Below are 17,562 nucleotides of genomic sequence, written 5' to 3'. Positions count from 1 at the left end.
TTGGCTAGCCAATCAAAAAACCATTTACGTGTTTATCGAAGATGGCGGCTTTCGTTGTAATTTATCGCGATTTGTGATATCGAGACATACAGTCCATGGATTTGTGCGTATGTCAGTGCGTGATTTGTCTTCAGGTGAGATGCACTTCACTAACGTGATTGACTAGACATGAAAAACAGCATTGTTTTGTTTTTAATTCTATTACGTTGAGTGTGTTACCGTCAACTAATCATTGAACCCACCACTTTCACTAAAGGAAAGGATTTAGATGGGGGCGTGCATGCACTATTACCTAATGGAAGAGGGAAAGTGCATTGACCTCTTACTCGTGCTCAGCTTGAGCGCAACTACAAAAGGTGAACGCGATTCTCAATCTGAGGCAATAGTATAGGTCCATCAAATATCTGAAATCATGGATACATCGCAAGTTGTTTCTGGTTTCCGATAGAGCTATCAATAATTATTGAGTTACTTATGCACCAGTATGTTGATTACCCCCCCCCCCATTCAAGACTTAGAATTTTCGAGACAAGTGTATATACCCCCCAACTGCAGACCGCAATACTAGTATAATCCCTTCTCTCACAGGACCTGAGACTTATCAAGGGGTTCTCCACAAGGCATTATAGAATAGGGGATTTCAACTGTTTAATTTTGGATAAACGAACATAACAATGAACATAATAGAGGTAAATTGAGGTGATGCATTTGTTATGCAAATTATTCCATTTTAATTTTCTGGGGTGAACACTGTTAAATATAAGCTTCTAGAAGGGGGGTAACAAGGTTGTAATTGTTTATAAATTTTACACCCCGTAGTCACAGTCCCTCCATGATTACTTTGTGATTAAATGATGAAATTTATACTGGAAAATAACTATACCACTGGATGATAAATCAATTTATTTCTACTTGTACTCAAAAACATTTCTTAGGATAGTGTTAATAACAAACCCTGTTTAGACATGCTTTGATTTTTTGGTTGTTGGCTGAGGGTCAACCATGGAACACTTTCAAAAGTACCAATTATAAAATATGTACCAAATTAAATACATGTGTATTTTTGTATTCTTTTACAGAGCTGTATGCGATTGGTTGCCGTTGTATTGTACATATAATTGAGCTGAACATGAACTCAAGATTAAATCCTTGGACGCTTTATCTTTTATTTTAATAAAAACAAACTTTTTATGTCTGAAAAGATCGAGATGAAAGCCCCAGAGCCAAGAATGGCTCGCATTAGCAAGACAACTAAGATTGTTGCCCTGTGTTCATTAGCAAACTTTGTGAATGCCGCTGACCGTGTTATCATGCCCATTGCGGTGGTGCCAATGACTAAGCAGTTCAATTGGGACTTGCAGGAGCAAGGATGGGTGCTGAGCGCATTTGCATTCGGTTACATAAGTAGTCAGGTAAGATACTGGTATATCGTTACTTATGGAATAAACCTCATCACACTGCTCATTATTGCAATTATAAATCCACCACTATGAGAATTGGAGATTTTTATGATGTCATAGCTTTATAAGTATCACACAATACTGTAAATGCATTAATTATTCACTGGGTTTTAATTTCGCTATTTTTGCAGTAAAATCTGCTAATTTAAATATATGTGAACATGTAAAATATAGCAATAAAACTGGTTGTTCCCTTGATATTTTTAGTGAAATTAAAACACTGAATATAATGCTCAAGGTAACAAAATAGTGAAATTAAGTGCCAAATTGTTTACTTTTACAGTAAAACGAAAAGCCCTCCAATTTACTAAATTTGTTCAATTCTGATGGTGGTGATTTATAGTTAATGACATTTATGGCTAATCAAAGTGAGTGAATAATTGGAAATTTATTTTATGTATTTATTTACAGATATTTAAAAAAAAATCTGTACAGACATGTTCTGAAGTGTTATAAATACATTCCCTTGTTTGCACTGGATGCAATAAAGTTAATAATACAAAAATAAAATTAATGAACGAAAACATTTATAACTAAATAACTACTACAAATAGCAAAATGTGTACTTTAAATATAAACTGTAGCTGTAGTCAAAATGTGTTAGATTGGTTTTTACATGAATAATTAGCATTTCCTAGCCTGAAACAAAAGTGATTTATGTCTGTCACAGCTTACAAATAAAACTGCCAGCTGATGGGCACTAATATGCTTTAATAATGTTACTACATGTGTACAATCTGTTGTTTTATTGAGTACTATCATAAGGCACCACGCATGATTTGTGTTTTGTCGCTGATCAAAATGGCTTTTGATAATTCTATATTAAAATGGAGCATTCTATGGCTACCTTGGGGCTAAAATTACTATCACAGTTGGTTGCCAGAGGATCTGCTACCCAGGGTAAGGGGCGCATGGCCATGGCATGAGGGTGCTGCTCCCCTGTTCCCTTGTTTAAAAAAATCCCTGGCTTGAAACACAATTCAAAGTTAAACTTTTTTCACTCCGTTGTGAGAAAATGATTGCCTTATTCTTGAACAACATTTTGAAGATGTTTTATCATGAATGAGCTCTTTCACTTCGTGTAATTTGTGAAACTACAAACAAAATGGATCTATGTTTTTTTAACTGTGATATGGAAAATAATAAAACATAAATTAAAATGAATGAATGAAAAAGTAGAAATTGTATATACTTATCTATCAAGTGGTTTCATAGCTACCTTTCCAACCGCCAACAAGCAGTAAATATCGATAGCACTATGTCAGCGCAACGACTAATTAAATGTGGGGTTCCACAGGGTTCCATTTTAGGACCAATTCTTTTCCTTCTTTATATTAATGATATTAACCAATCCACTAATGCATTTGTTTTTCGTTTATTTGCCGATGATACTAACCTGTTTAAATACATGAAAACACATACTATTGACCTTATTAACACAATTAACAACGACTTTGGTAAAGTGATAGAATGGTGTAATGCTAACAAACTAGCAGTGAGTGTAGACAAGACTAATTACATGATTATGAAAACGCCCCAAAAACGAACCCAAATAATAGGCCATCTAACTATGAAGGGCACGCCGATAGAGGGCGTACAGTCAGCTACATACTTAGGTGTTTCTATCGACCCCTCACTTACCTGGAAATCTCATATAGAAAAAGTGAGACAAATTATTACTCCCAAAATTGGTATTATATCCCGAATTCGTCACTATATTCCTCGTTCTATACTAATTTTACTATATAATACATTAATCCTTCCTCATCTATTAACATACTGTATTGAAATTTGGGGAAACACTTATCCAACTTTACTTGAGCCAATTCTTTGTCTACAAAAAAAGGTAGTTTGACTTATCACTTTTTCCGACTTTCATGCTCACTCTGCTCCCCTTTTTCGCCAACTTGGAATTCTCGATATTCACAAACTTTGCAAACTTCAATCATGTTTATTTATTTTTGACCTCAAACACAACCGTTTTGCCCGTAGTCTTAGGTATTATGCAAGCAATCCGTCACATAGTTACCCTACTAAAGCAACAACTGAAGGAAACCTGTCAATTCCGAAATTATATTTGTCCATTTCCCAGCATAATTTTAAATATGCAGCTGTTACACATTGGAACTCCCTCACAGTTTTATTAAAAAGTTCAAATAATAGAAATCAATTTAAATCAGATTTAAAGACCCATCTCATAAGTAGTTAACTGGCATATCCATCTTTCTTGACTATTATTAGTATTTTAGTTACTTTATTTTCTTTGTGTTATATTTGCTAACCAGGGCATATTTGTTACTTCTTTGGAAGATTTTGTTTATTGTTTTTTTTCCCTACCAATTCATTATTTATATTTCTTATTTTTGTTTGATTAGCAGTTTGATTCATTTAATTGTTTTATAACAGATTAATTAATTATTATATCAACTCATTGCTTGGTTATTTATTATTTTTTTTTTGATAAATAGTTATTGATTAATTGTATTTTTCATCTATTTTGTTTTCTAATATAGATTTAAAATTATAAATAATTTCTGTCTGTCAATGACCTATGCACATAAGTTTACTAGCATGGCAGGGCTGTGGACTAGACTAGTTCAGTAGAACTATTTTCACAGTCCTCATCAGATTTTTTATTTTATCTATTTAATTACTTGTATTTTCATTTTTTTTTCTGATGAAATAAACATATACAGTTTGTTTGTTTTTTTTATAAAAAAATATGGTTCCTACAGTTACAGTTTGGTTACAGCCCAAAACAATAAAAATTCCAAAAAAAAATCTTCAAAACATTCTTTCCAGTGAACTAACTAACATGTTGCTTGAAAACAGGAGAAGTAAAACTCTTATTTTAGCATAGGGCTGTATAGAAAAAGTATGAGTCTCCAAATGTCCTGTATAGTTCAATTTTCTATCCCATAATAATTCTTTGCAAAATCAAATATGCACATTTCTTCCTTATATTAAGGGGACATTTTTTGTCACTGTTGTGATCAATATAAGCACTCCTATGAATAACCCTTGATCAAGATCTGAAGCCAATAGAAAATTACCGGTATGTCTGTTGAGTACAAAGTTATCCGAAAAAATCAATGCAAAAATATATAACAGGCAAAACGTTGCATCCGCATTTTGAAAGGAAAATTTTACTCAAAAATATGTATTCTGTATTTGACATATAGTTCATTCGACAATACATTTCTTTGTTGAAGTATATAAATTTGGAAATAAAAATTCGTAGGAATTTGTTTCAGCTATTAGAAAACACTTTATAGCTTTTATAATACAAATTTAAAAACACTTCAATAACAAAGATTGAAGTGTTTGAAGATGTACATTCTCAGTACTGTTGATTTCTCTCTCCACTGGACACCAACTATTTTTAGATTTTTAGAAACACATGTAACAAAATATGTTATCTTGCATGTTTTACAATTTTGTTCACATCAAAATGCAGTACTTCTTATTCTGAGATGAGGTATTTAATTTTATACTAAAATATCTGAATTACTTTGAATAAAACTGGAAATAATGGCCGATAAAATAATTAAACAAATTAGGCACCAATGTTTTTGCAAAATATTTACATCAAAAGGAAATAATTACATAAATATTTACATAAAGGAAATAATATTATATAACAAAGGGCAAGGTCATCAGAGTTTAACTATGTTTGTGATACAAATGTAAAAATTTTTAATCATTTATTGAACATTTACAAAACATGGCTGTCAGGCATTTCTGTTGTTACCCCAGGTTTAGTGAACAAACTTCCCATGAAGCTTTGTCTTAGCACAATTTCACACAACTTTTTTTAAGGGCAACCTGACTTTTTTTTTTGCATATTTTTGCTGTTACTATCAACCTTTTATTGTTCAGTGCATGTAGTTGGAGGTAATGTTACAATATGAACAAAAACAGGTTTATACATGTAATTATGTATTTACTGACCAGACAAATTATGATTGGTCAGACAAATCATTAATCATCAAGAATTGTATCTTTCCTCACTTGTTACAGATCATTGGAGGCCGCACAGCACAACATTTTGGTGGTAAAATCACCTTAGGATTTGCTGTGGCAGTATGGTCCTTGGCAACTTTTATGACACCATTCATTGCACCGTATCTCGGACTTGTCATTATGTCAAGAGTGCTATTAGGGTTTGCTGAAGGTTTTTGCCTGCCAACTATTTACCACATATTCTCGCATACAATCACTGCAGAAGAGCGATCCAGGTCCTTTGGTTATTTAGTGGCAGCAGGATCTGTAGGCCAGACCATTGCTGCTGTTGTAAGTAAATTAACATATTTACTATTGTAATAAAAATTATCATGATAGATAAAGATTTTATTTAGTACCAGAATCCATCAGAATTTAATATTCCAACTAGCTGAAGTTACACCACACTGTATGCTATTACAAAATATACAAGTTTTTTTGAGGATGTTAAGACTTGACGAATGTGTAAGTTCATTGAGTTGAGAATTCCAGAGTTGAGGAGCAGTATGGCAAAACTGACTGCCATACATAATTTGTTTCTATTTTGCGGCTTTTAGTCAGTTTATTTTTGCAACCTTCCAATTGAAAGACAATGTCTGTTATCCATGTCTCATTCCTCATTGTGCGCATACTTATTTCTCATTCCACAGTGGAACATTAGAATATGGTTGCTAGTCTAAATTTATGCAGTGGTCACTCACACTGTTTTTTGTTTTATATAAATTTCGTACAGTATTTTTGACTTCCCAAATGATATAAAATGAAAAATGGCCTTTTCTTGCAGTACATGTACATTGAAAATACATTTTCTGAATGATTATTTACTGGCATTAGCTACATGCTGCTTGTCAGAAATTTGAGTTGTGCCACACTATCGTTTAGAATTTTGTTTGCATGAGACACGTAGAGCTACGTGGAATGGTGAACTGTTCACATGCATGTATCCAAGTTGATCATATAACAATATTGGTCTTTAACCTTTTCACCACCGGACTTTTTCGTCCAAATTTCTCTGCACTTTTTTTCTTATATTCTTCAACTATAATTATGGAGTCAACAAAGAAGGGACTATTTTGTGAATTTGTGATGAAAAGAGGGAACTGGTGGTGAAAAGGCTAAAGCAACATTGTCATCACATAGTATTTATTTGTGCATACTATGAGGACGTAAAGAGTCAAAAAGACATTTTACGGAACTATGCTTGTGAATGATATTTATGATAATTGGGCATGACACGAAAGCACATCGATAGACGCTTATTTGCAATTACTGCCACTGATGGTTATTAATTTAAAATCGGCAGAAAATATTACTCTTAGCGATATTTCTTCAAAATAAACTTTCAATCATTATTGTCCTTGCAGTATACTAGTAATTGTTGTAATTCAGTCTAAAATTCTCGTATCGAAGCATTAAAACAGTACGGCCACATGATTTGGTTTTCTATGTGTTGAGCGCACACATACTGACATTTAATGTTCATGTCACAGTGTTTAGTGTGAATTATCAACAACTGGTAATATTTCACAATAAACGTCAGTGCTGTGAATGATGTGTAACCTTGGTCATATGATAAATGTACAACACAGTGTAGAGATTTAAACCCATTATTTTGTATAATTACCGTGCATCCTTGTGTTTTCCAGATATGTCCCAGATTTCCTTGGCCAATGATGTTTTACAGTTTTGGTATTATTGGTATGGCGTGGATAGTAATATGGGTACTAATGTTCAAAGAAAGTACAGCTGAGGGTGATACTGAGATGTTGCTCTTGCCCAAGGTAGGAATGATACTTATAATAATAATTACTTACATTTAATATTGTGTCATCAGCAGACAGAGATTTGAACAATTGGCGCAAGTCCATCAATACAATTCTTGTGAAGGTGACAGGTCAAGGGCTATATCACTAACTCAAATAAAACTCATTGAGCTAACTTGATTGTCAGTATGCCTACCAAAAAGACGTAGGACAAATACTTAACTTGAATTTTTAAGTTAATGGTCTTAATCATCAACTATGGTACAGAAAATTTAAATGACATTCTAATTGCTGAAATATAGCCAATAATATTAATCACCATTAGATGAATCCAATTTGGGGGGTTGAACACCAAAGAGGAGGTCGACCCCTGCCTTGGTGATTGTGTCACAGACTTACTGGGAAGCCAAAGCCACTAACCGAGATCTATTCACTAATGATTGCAACTTAAAGGGAACCTTTGTTAAGGTCCGCAGCTGCTTGTGTTCTACCAGGCCTGGTTGACATCAGGATAGCACATTCAATTGTATTATGTCTTTGTAATAGGACGATGTTCACACAACCATGTCACATACCGGTAGTCCCAAACATGTGATGTGGTTTCCATAGCGAATCGCGGTATATGCACACACAGTAATTGCATTCCAATTTGGGTATAATACCTATCACGAATGACAACAGTGACGTTCAGAGTCAGGGACTGTTGCAACTTGAAAACATTTCGTTGTAGTTGAATGAATTCTGTAAAAATTAAATTCATAGTAGTGTGAATGTGTGATTTATGTGACATAATGAGTCATACTGTATGCATGGTGTAAAGTGTATGCATGCTAGTGTTGGTAATGTACTATTATATCTAGTTTTTGACTCCCGTGTGCGAAGCACAAAAAGAGAGTCTTTGCAGTTAGTGTGTCTGTGTGTGTGTGTGTGTGTGTGTGTGTGTGTGTGTGTCTGTTCCACTGATATCTCAAGAACCATACATCGGTTTTTGATGAAACTTGGTGCATAGATGCTCTGGGCCAATGCGCAGATTTGATTAGGTTTGGTAAAAACCCCATGCATATTAATTACCTAATTTGCATGATAATTAGCTGATTTTTAGCGGTTCCATGATTGTTCATTGGATTTTGATGAAACTTGGCACATAGATGCTCCAAACTAATGCGCAGATTTGATTAGTTTTTGGTAAAAATCTGTGCAATGTTAATTACCTAATTTGCATAATGATTAATTAATTTTCGGCTTTTCCACTGATATCTCAAGTAGTAATCATCACATTTCAATAAAACTTGGTACATAGATGTCATAGGACACTGCACAGACCTGATAGTTTTTAGGGTAATATCAGTACATATTAATTACCTAATTTGCATAATTAATTAAATTTCAGCTTTTGTATTTCAAGTAGTAATCATCACATTTCAATGAAATTTGGTACATAGATGTCATAGGACACTGCACAGACCTGATAGTTTTTCGGGTGATATCAGTACATATTAATTACCTCATTTGCATAATTAATTAATTTTCAGCTTTTGATATTTCAAGTAGTAATCATCACATTTCAATGACACTTGGTACATAGATGTCATAGGACACTGCACAGACCTGATAGTTTTTAGGGTAATATCAGTACATATTAATTACCTAATTTGCACAATTAATTAATTTTCAGCTTTTGATATTTCAAGTAGTAATCATCACATTTCAATTTGGTACATAGTTACTTAGGGACTGTGCAGACCCCTGATTAGTTTTTGGGTAAATATTTGTGCATATTAATTACCTTATTAGCATAATTAGTTAATTTTCAGCTTTTTGCCTTGTATCTCAAGTACTAATCATACTATTTCAATGAGACTTGCTACATAGATCTTCTAGGACTATGCAGAGACCTGATTAGTTTTAATTGGATATTAATTACCTAATTTGCATAATGTTCCATAATTTGCATAATGGATTTTAATGAAACTTTTAAAGAGAACTATGCAGAGACCCAATTAGTTTTTGGTAAATATTTATGCTTATTAATCACCTAATTAACATAATTAATTAACACTGATATCTCAATGACTGATCATCACATTTGAATAAAATTTGGTACACAGATGCTCTAGGACAATAGACAGGCCTGATTAATTTTGGGTTAAAATCTGATCATATTAATTCTCTAATTAGCATAATAATTCATAATTTGTTTGTTCTATTCTGTTCATATTAGTTACCTGATTTACATAATTAGTTTTCAGCTTTTCCATCAATATCTCATGTACAAGTAATTTTAATTAATTTTTAATGTATCTTCAATACTCTCAGCACACGGGAGTTCTTTCTAAGCTTTCTTTGATTGCTATTTCTAGGTGGACACACGACACTCAGCAACTTGGAGTGCATTTATCATGCATAGAGCTTTATGGGCAATATACTCTGCTCACTTTGCTATGAACTGGTCAAATTATATCATATTGTCATGGTTACCAACATATCTTACACAACTTGGTGCAAATAAAAATGATATTAGTTTTACTGCTATACCTTATATTATGAACTCTCTAGTTGGAGTTGGTGAGTATTTTGTTTTTACTGCTTCTTAATTCCATGCTGAATGTGATCAATGTTGATTCCTAAAAAAAATAGCTCATAGAATTAAACCAGATGAGGAAATGCAGTTCTGGAACTTAGAGATTGTTGACTTGCGTTCTGTTTGTGTATCCTTGCATTTGAAGTCATTTCTTGGACATGTATTGACTAACATCCATCAAACGTTGTAAAAAACAATCAATACATAATGTCATAAATAAAATTCATTTTTTGAGAATTTGATCAAATATGGAAGATCGGCGACCATTTTGGATATAAAATTATGCTTACATTCTAACTCTTGAGCTTGTCCATCATGGATTCTTGACGACAATTATTTAAATCAAACTACCGGTAGTTATGATGATAGTACATATGGCATTGCAGATACTGATTCTGATTCACAATGTTTGCAATTTCTCTATACTGCAAATGCCAATTGTGTTGGTACAACATAATGTATTACATCATAAGATACATTTAAATACCATGTAAACAACAAACAATAAGTTTTATGTATTGGATATACCATTGCATTTACAGGTACTTATGTTTTGCATTTTGTGCATTGTTGCAGTGGCTAGTTGACAAGATCCAGTTATTCGCACCCAAAAATAAAACAATGTTGTAGTTTACTGTTGTTAGATATACATTTATGTGCTCTGTTTTAACAAAACAAATTTAAAAAAAAAAATGGGAATGCTGTTGCATCAGATCTTGATCAGTAATTGAAATTTGTAACCAGACATTCGCCCATTCACATACTGGTTCAAATAGCAGAAATATTAATATCCTTGTGTGGTAATGGCCTATACATTGCATTGGAATTTTGGGAATTTGATTAAACTTGACTTGATGTGACAACCAGATTCTTTAAATGACTTGTTTTCTTATAAAAACAATGGCAAAATATTTATTTTTTTATTCAGCTGCTGGTCATTATGCAGATTCCCTGATATCTAAGAGACAATGGACCCTATTATCAGTAAGAAGACTGATGTCAACCATCGGTTTGCTAGGACCGGCTGTATTTATTTTGTTATTTGGAAAAATGCAAAGTGTCCTGTTAGCTCTCTGGTAAGTAGATATTCTTCAATGTATGATTTACTATGGATTCTTAACAATTCTTTTCTAATCAACAAGGGTAGATTCTATAAATAGTATGGTTTTTCGTCTGCTTTCAGGCCACTAAGTATTTCAAAAGTAGCTGTAATTTTGCATCAAAAAATAAAAAAATACACCACTGAAAAACAAGAATTATCTTGTGATAATTATGACCTTATCTGTGATTCCTAAAAGTCATACATCCTGCTATTTACTGGTGGTGTATTGGTCTTATAACAGAATAATTCCAAAAAAATATACCAGAATTTGTTGAATATTTTTATCCTCTGACATAACCTAGTCTTGGGAGGCTTATGGATTGCCTCCCGACTGTTCATCCACCTGTCTCATTTTCTCAGAAACTCATAGACCAAATTTCTCCAAACTTGGCACATAACTGATACATGATAGTATACATATACTAAAAAATACATGTGTAAACTGAGAACTGACTTCTCAAGGTAGAGTGAACTAAGTGAGTATTGATCACCAAATCCGGGAGGAGAATAACACACTGGAGAGGAGCCCTTGTAACCAAGATGTTTATTACGACAACTGCTAGGCCTGGAACTGAGCCTAAGAACTCACTAGATGTTCCATACCATGTATCAATATAATTACACAAATAACTTAACTGAACGTCATAGACTCAAATCATCACAACACGTATACATGTCAAATATGTTTTATTTTATTTCAGTTTTGTGTCAATCTCTCTTGGGCTTTGTGCCTGTAACTCTGCAGGCCACATGAGTAATCACGCCGATGTGGCACCAAACCATGCTGGGATAACGTTCGCCATTTCAAACACCCTGGTAAGCTAGAACCATCATTAAAATTTTCTTTGAATCGTATGTGCTATTCTTCACGTTATTCATTCTAATAACGAACTCGTTCAAAAGCAGGTTGAAATATCTAATTGCTGGAAAAACGTATAATATCCATCTGTTTGTTGCATACTGTAAATGCATTAAGTATTCACTGGATTTTAATTTCGCTATTTTCGCTGATACGTAAAAATACGCTGAATCAAATCCCCATGATCATGTACAATAACAATAGAATTTATTGTTTCCCTGCCAAGTTTATGAAATTAAAACCCAATGAAATAGCTCAAAACATCAAAATAGTGAAATTAAATGGTTAAACAGTATTTACATGTGTTTTTACATAATCAATGGGGTCTGCTAGCAATCGTCAGTAAAGTCTGATAAAATCTTCAAAAACCAATGATTTAATTTCAGCTTTCATACCTACATCAAGATTTATGCAAATTAATTTATGCAAATTATCTACATGCATCAATAACCATATAAGACACATCCTCTCTTACAGGCCACTATCCCAGGCATCACTTGTGGGCCAGTCACAGCAGCTATTGTAAGTTACACTGGAAGTTGGTATCCTGTGTTTGTTATTGCTGCCTCTGTCAATCTTGCTGGAGCTCTCATCTATAACAGCCAAAGTTCTGCTAGTCAAGTGTTATAGTGTCCGAACGCACATATACATATTATAAAGCACATGAATGTAAGAGTTAATATGATCACCCTTCTTTTCATATTACCAGTTAAACTAAATTTGTAGCTTTAGCTGTCTACATGTGCCAACTAAATATTAATTTTATTAGTAAGATTGTGCTTTAATTTACAATTTAGTAGTGTGTATACTTGTTTTTGACATTAATTATTATAATTTCACATAAAGATAATGTAAAATCTTTTCAGCCTAATGGAGGAAAGATCTGATGGACTTTATTTGATGTAAACTAGAATTTGCATAGAATGGCCTAATCTTCTCTAAAACTGATAGACCATTAGCATTTGTATTCAGTGTGTAGAAATCATGATCAGTAGCAATTGCACAAAAAGGTATGATCTTCTCTAAAACTGATGGACCATTAGCATTTGTATTCAGTGTGTAGAAATCATGATCAGTAGCAATTGCACAAAAAGGTATGATCTTCTCTAAAACTGATGGACCATTAGCATTTGTATTCAGTGTGTAGAAATCATGATCAGTAGCAATTGCACAAAAAGGTATGATCTTCTCTAAAACTGATGGACCATTAGCATTTGTATTCAGTGTGTAGAAATCATGATCAGTAGCAATTGCACAAAAAGGTATGATCTTCTCTAAAACTGATGGACCATTAGCATTTGTATTCAGTGTGTAGAAATCATGATCAGTAGCAATTGCATAAAAAGGTATGATCTTCTCTAAAACTGATGGACCATTGGCATTTGTATTCAGTGTGTAGAAATCATGATCAGTAGCAATTGCATAAAAAGGTATGATCTTCTCTAAAACTGATGGACCATTGGCATTTGTATTCAGTGTGTAGAAATCATGATTAGTAGCAATTGCACAAAAAGGTATGATCTTCTCTAAAACTGATGGACCATTGGCATTTGTATTCAGTGTGTAGAAATCATGATCAGTAGCAATTGCACAAAAAGGTATGATCTTCTCTAAAACTGATGAACCATTGGCATTTGTATTTAGTGTGTAGAAATCATGATCAGTAGCAATTGCACAAAAAGGTATGATCTTCTCTAAAACTGATGAACCATTGGCATTTGTATTTAGTGTGTAGAAATCATGATCAGTAGCAATTGCACAAAAAGGTATGATCTTCTCTAAAACTGATGGACCATTAGCATTTGTATTCAGTGTGTACAAGTCATGATCAGTAGCAATTGCACAAAAAGGTATGATCTTCTCTAAATTTGATGGACCATTGGCATTTGTATTCAGTGTGTACAAGTCATGATCAGTAGCAATTGCACAAAAAGGTATGATCTTCTCTAAAACTGATGGACCATTAGCATTTGTATTCAGTGTGTACAAGTCATGATCAGTAGCAATTGCACAAAAAGGTATGATCTTCTCTAAAACTGATGGACCATTAGCATTTGTATTCAGTGTGTACAAGTCATGATTAGTAGCAATTGCACAAAAAGGTATGATCTTCTCTAAAACTGATGGACCATTGGCATTTGTATTCAGTGTGTACAAGTCATGATCAGTAGCAATTGCACAAAAAGGTATGATCTTCTCTAAAACTGATGGACCATTAGCATTTGTATTCAGTGTGTACAAGTCATGATCAGTAGCAATTGCACAAAAAGGTATGATCTTCTCTAAAACTGATGGACCATTAGCATTTGTATTCAGTGTGTACAAGTCATGATTAGTAGCAATTGCACAAAAAGGTATGATCTTCTCTAAAACTGATGGACCATTGGCATTTGTATTCAGTGTGTACAAGTCATGATCAGTAGCAATTGCACAAAAAGGTATGATCTTCTCTAAATCTGATGGACCATTGGCATTTGTATTCAGTGTGTACAAGTCATGATCAGTAGCAATTGCACAAAAAGGTATGATCTTCTCTAAAACTGATGGACCATTAGCATTTGTATTCAGTGTGTAGAAATCATGGCCTGTTCATATTGATAGTTGGTGTTTAAATGCTGTCAAGTATAACCTATTAATATTCTTAATAATTATGGTTTGTTTATTTTTTTTTTATTGCTGGAAAATATATATTTAAATTATACTGTACCAATGATAGATATATATATATTAATTCTTTTTGCTACCTGAGTATCCTTGTTTAACTTTTTTGAACGCCAATTTTTTCAGATGTCTGCATAAATCTATTCAAAATTGTGATTATAACTTGTAGCCAACGGAGAATTATGCACATTTGTTTCAAAATATTGTATCAAATTCATCAGAAAAAATTATGGCACTCGGGAACAGGGAAATCATCATATCTAAGCCTTCTTTTACTAAATTGTGTTAGGGCAATGTGAAACAAACATTCGTGTTTTTCTTTTGTGCGATTCTTCATCAAGTAATCGACGAAGAAAACAGTGTTACAAAACATGTTCATTGTCATGGTTACAATGTTCAGTAAGGATGCAGTGAGACTATCAATTGATTGTGGAGATATGTCACCTTTATGTTTGCATCGTTAAAATATTACCGATTCCAGATTTTTACACGTATATTTATATAATTAGATTTCCAATTTTCACAGGCTAGTGCATCAGAGTGTGGAAGGAACTTAGGTGCAGTTCTTCATATATATGCTTCATTTTATCTCCACTTCCATTTGAAGAAATACAATTTTATTAACCAGAAATCATGTTTTGTGACAACACAAATAAACTAATTAAAAGTTAATTTATGGTACAAGTTTGTTGTGTTGTAAATTCACACGTAAAACATTTGTTGAAAAATGAGATCATTCTTCTGTTGATATTTTTTGTTGAAAACAAAATTAATTGGCAAAATGTTTGTAAATATAACACAAATCAAACCTTTTGATTGAGATTTAAATTTTGATTATAAAAAATCTTTAAAACAATTTAGTTACTGATAATGGTATTTGCAGACATGGAGGAGTATGACAGCACTGAATGGTGCATTACGATGTATATACACCTTCCTGTTTTGAAATTTATCCCATATTAGTTTCATCTGCGTATTGTTAGCTAGTTGAGGCACTCCATCAGTACATGGTACAAGGCCAACTTTCATTCATACAGTGCCTCAATAATTTAGTATCACTATCCTTGGATGGGGCTTTGATGTCTAAACATAATCCACACACTGAAGTTCCTAATTAATCATGTGGTCTTGAATTATTCGTTTGCTGTTGTGCATGTTACATATTGTTAACTTTACATTGATATCAGGGCTGACGGCACCCCAACAAACTCCTTTGCATCCCCCTCGTTAATGAAATGGACTCTCCCTAGTGTGAAAGACAGCAGAATCACACTTAGATGAAGGAGAGTTCATTACACTAAGTTTTGGTGGGGATGGTGTTAAAACAAAATCAGGATGACTGGGCAAAACAGTAGTTATATTCAAATGTTATTTTGAATGGAAGTTTGAATTGTTCCATATGTTTGATATCCAAAGAACGGATACGTTGATTGTAGTTATATGCACATGTCTTATTGTAATGGAAGAAAATAGCAATTATTTTTCATTTAAGAATTTGTAACACTTGATATTACTGGGCAGAGGGAGTAAAACAATTTTGAAATAAATGTGGTGTAATTTACTGGTTCCCAAGTTCGTTTGGTTTCATTTGTGTACATGTTCTGTATATAGTTTCTATGGTACTGGGGGTAATACATACTAAATGTCAACAAGCTATTTACAAAAGGAAATATGAATAATTATCAACCAACCTGGAATTCCATCTATAAAAGTGGGAATTATAGAACATAAATAGAAATAATGGAACATGAATAAGGTCAGAAAATTGAGTGCATCAAGATCTTTAAAGCGAGAGGTTGTCACCTGCGTATGCACGAGAATCTAGTCCCAAGCTACGATAACATGCTAAAAAAGCAAAGGCTCGCTGGTAGACACTTGTAAACAATGACACGCTATAGCCACCTGGCACAGGCGACTCCTCCCCTCGCTTTAAAATTCATACTTTAGTTGTCGGTTGATGCACATTTCAAGCTTATCAATTCATGTCATGTTTCACTTTTTACAGCCTTCACCAACTTAGGAAAAATATTAAGTTCTATCCCCCTACCCTCATTTGGCGCACTGTCTAGCATAATTTCTCAACAGAGTCCTTAATCGTTTCACCGCCTGTTCTTTTCTTCACAAAATATTCCTATTTATAGTCTTCACTATCCTTCAGAAGATTCAGACAAAAAATATTTTTAATAAAAACTGAAAATTGACTCAAGTTTTGTCTGTTGGCTCCAAAAATTAGGGTTCATTTCCAGAAATTCTGGAGAATACAAGAAAAAATGGCGGAAAAATGTTGGTAAGAAAGTCTGCTGGTGAGAAGGTGAGGCCAAAAAAAAACCCAACTTATGTTGCCCTCAAGTCGGAAAATTGAAAAATTTGATCAGTCGGTCAGATTTTTTTTTTTTAAAAGTGAAAACTAAGGGTATTGTAAATAGCCGAGGAATATAGGAATCAATCAAACGCATGCTAGATATTAAACACAAAAATCAAAGTGTTTCTTTCAGTCTGTATTATTTTATTTCCATCAGCACAATGTTTTGGTCTTAGTTTTTTCTTTTTACAGGTTTACCTGTCATGCACACAGCAAACGTGTTCGCCATGTTCGCAACCGCTGTACACATGTACGTACACACGATGACAAACCCGGAAGTGAGAATACTGACAGCGCTAAAACAACGTGCAAAAGCCGTTGTTTTGTTTGTGATGTAAGCAGATGAGAGTTTTAATATAAAATGTCACGTTTTGTAAATTCAATAAAATGTTGTGCATTTCATGTATTAAAAATTATATTTACTACAACAAACATATTGTTTTTGATTCCAACAAGCTGCTTCGTCACCAGAAATGAATTGTTTTTTTCACTTTACACAGCTTTAGACTAGTAACTATACACATAAACAAAAGATTATGACTATCTACAGTTAATGAACGATTGACAGTTACCGTCGTGGAATAATCAGTCAAATTAAAATACTAAGCTCCGCCCAGCCCATGGGTAGTAAATGTCGGCCTTTAATCACTACAGTGACTCTGACTTGGTCCGTTTCAGTTTGAAAGAGATATGGCACAATTCACACACCTTATATCACCCACAACCAAATTGTCTATAAACAATAATGTTATCCAAGTTTGTGAGGTTTTAG

The 17,562-nt window shown here is 33.4% G+C and overlaps 1 protein-coding gene across 1 annotated transcript; it reads left to right on the top strand.

Annotated features, from left to right (window-relative positions):
• The first annotated feature begins 34 nt into the window (after positions 1–34).
• LOC100367151 (uncharacterized) lies at positions 35–17,222 on the top strand. The gene is made up of 8 exons (XM_002742374.4): positions 35–134; positions 1,080–1,412; positions 5,481–5,753; positions 7,109–7,243; positions 9,586–9,790; positions 10,735–10,882; positions 11,610–11,724; positions 12,245–17,222. The coding sequence occupies exons 2-8, from the start codon at positions 1,191–1,193 to the stop codon at positions 12,395–12,397; spliced, it is 1,251 nt and encodes a 416-aa protein (XP_002742420.1). The 5' UTR covers positions 35–134; positions 1,080–1,190; the 3' UTR covers positions 12,398–17,222.
• Positions 17,223–17,562: the final 340 nt, after the last annotated feature.

The sequence above is a fragment of the Saccoglossus kowalevskii genome, chromosome 9 (genome assembly GCF_978046115.1).
Source record: "Saccoglossus kowalevskii chromosome 9, keSacKowa6.1, whole genome shotgun sequence".
Taxonomy (NCBI): domain Eukaryota; kingdom Metazoa; phylum Hemichordata; class Enteropneusta; family Harrimaniidae; genus Saccoglossus; species Saccoglossus kowalevskii.
This window is presented reverse-complemented; position numbering and strand designations above follow the sequence as displayed.

What these genes read in the sequence shown, in the direction of transcription:
- LOC100367151 (XM_002742374.4), top strand. Translation starts at nt 1,191, where the DNA reads ATGTCTGAAAAGATCGAGATGAAAGCCCCAGAGCCAAGAATGGCTCGC. An exon ending in AGTGTCCTGTTAGCTCTCTG is followed by an intron (nt 10,883 to 11,609) that starts GTAAGTAGATAT and finishes ATTTTATTTCAG; the next exon opens with TTTTGTGTCAATCTCTCTTG. An exon ending in TCGCCATTTCAAACACCCTG is followed by an intron (nt 11,725 to 12,244) that starts GTAAGCTAGAAC and finishes CCTCTCTTACAG; the next exon opens with GCCACTATCCCAGGCATCAC.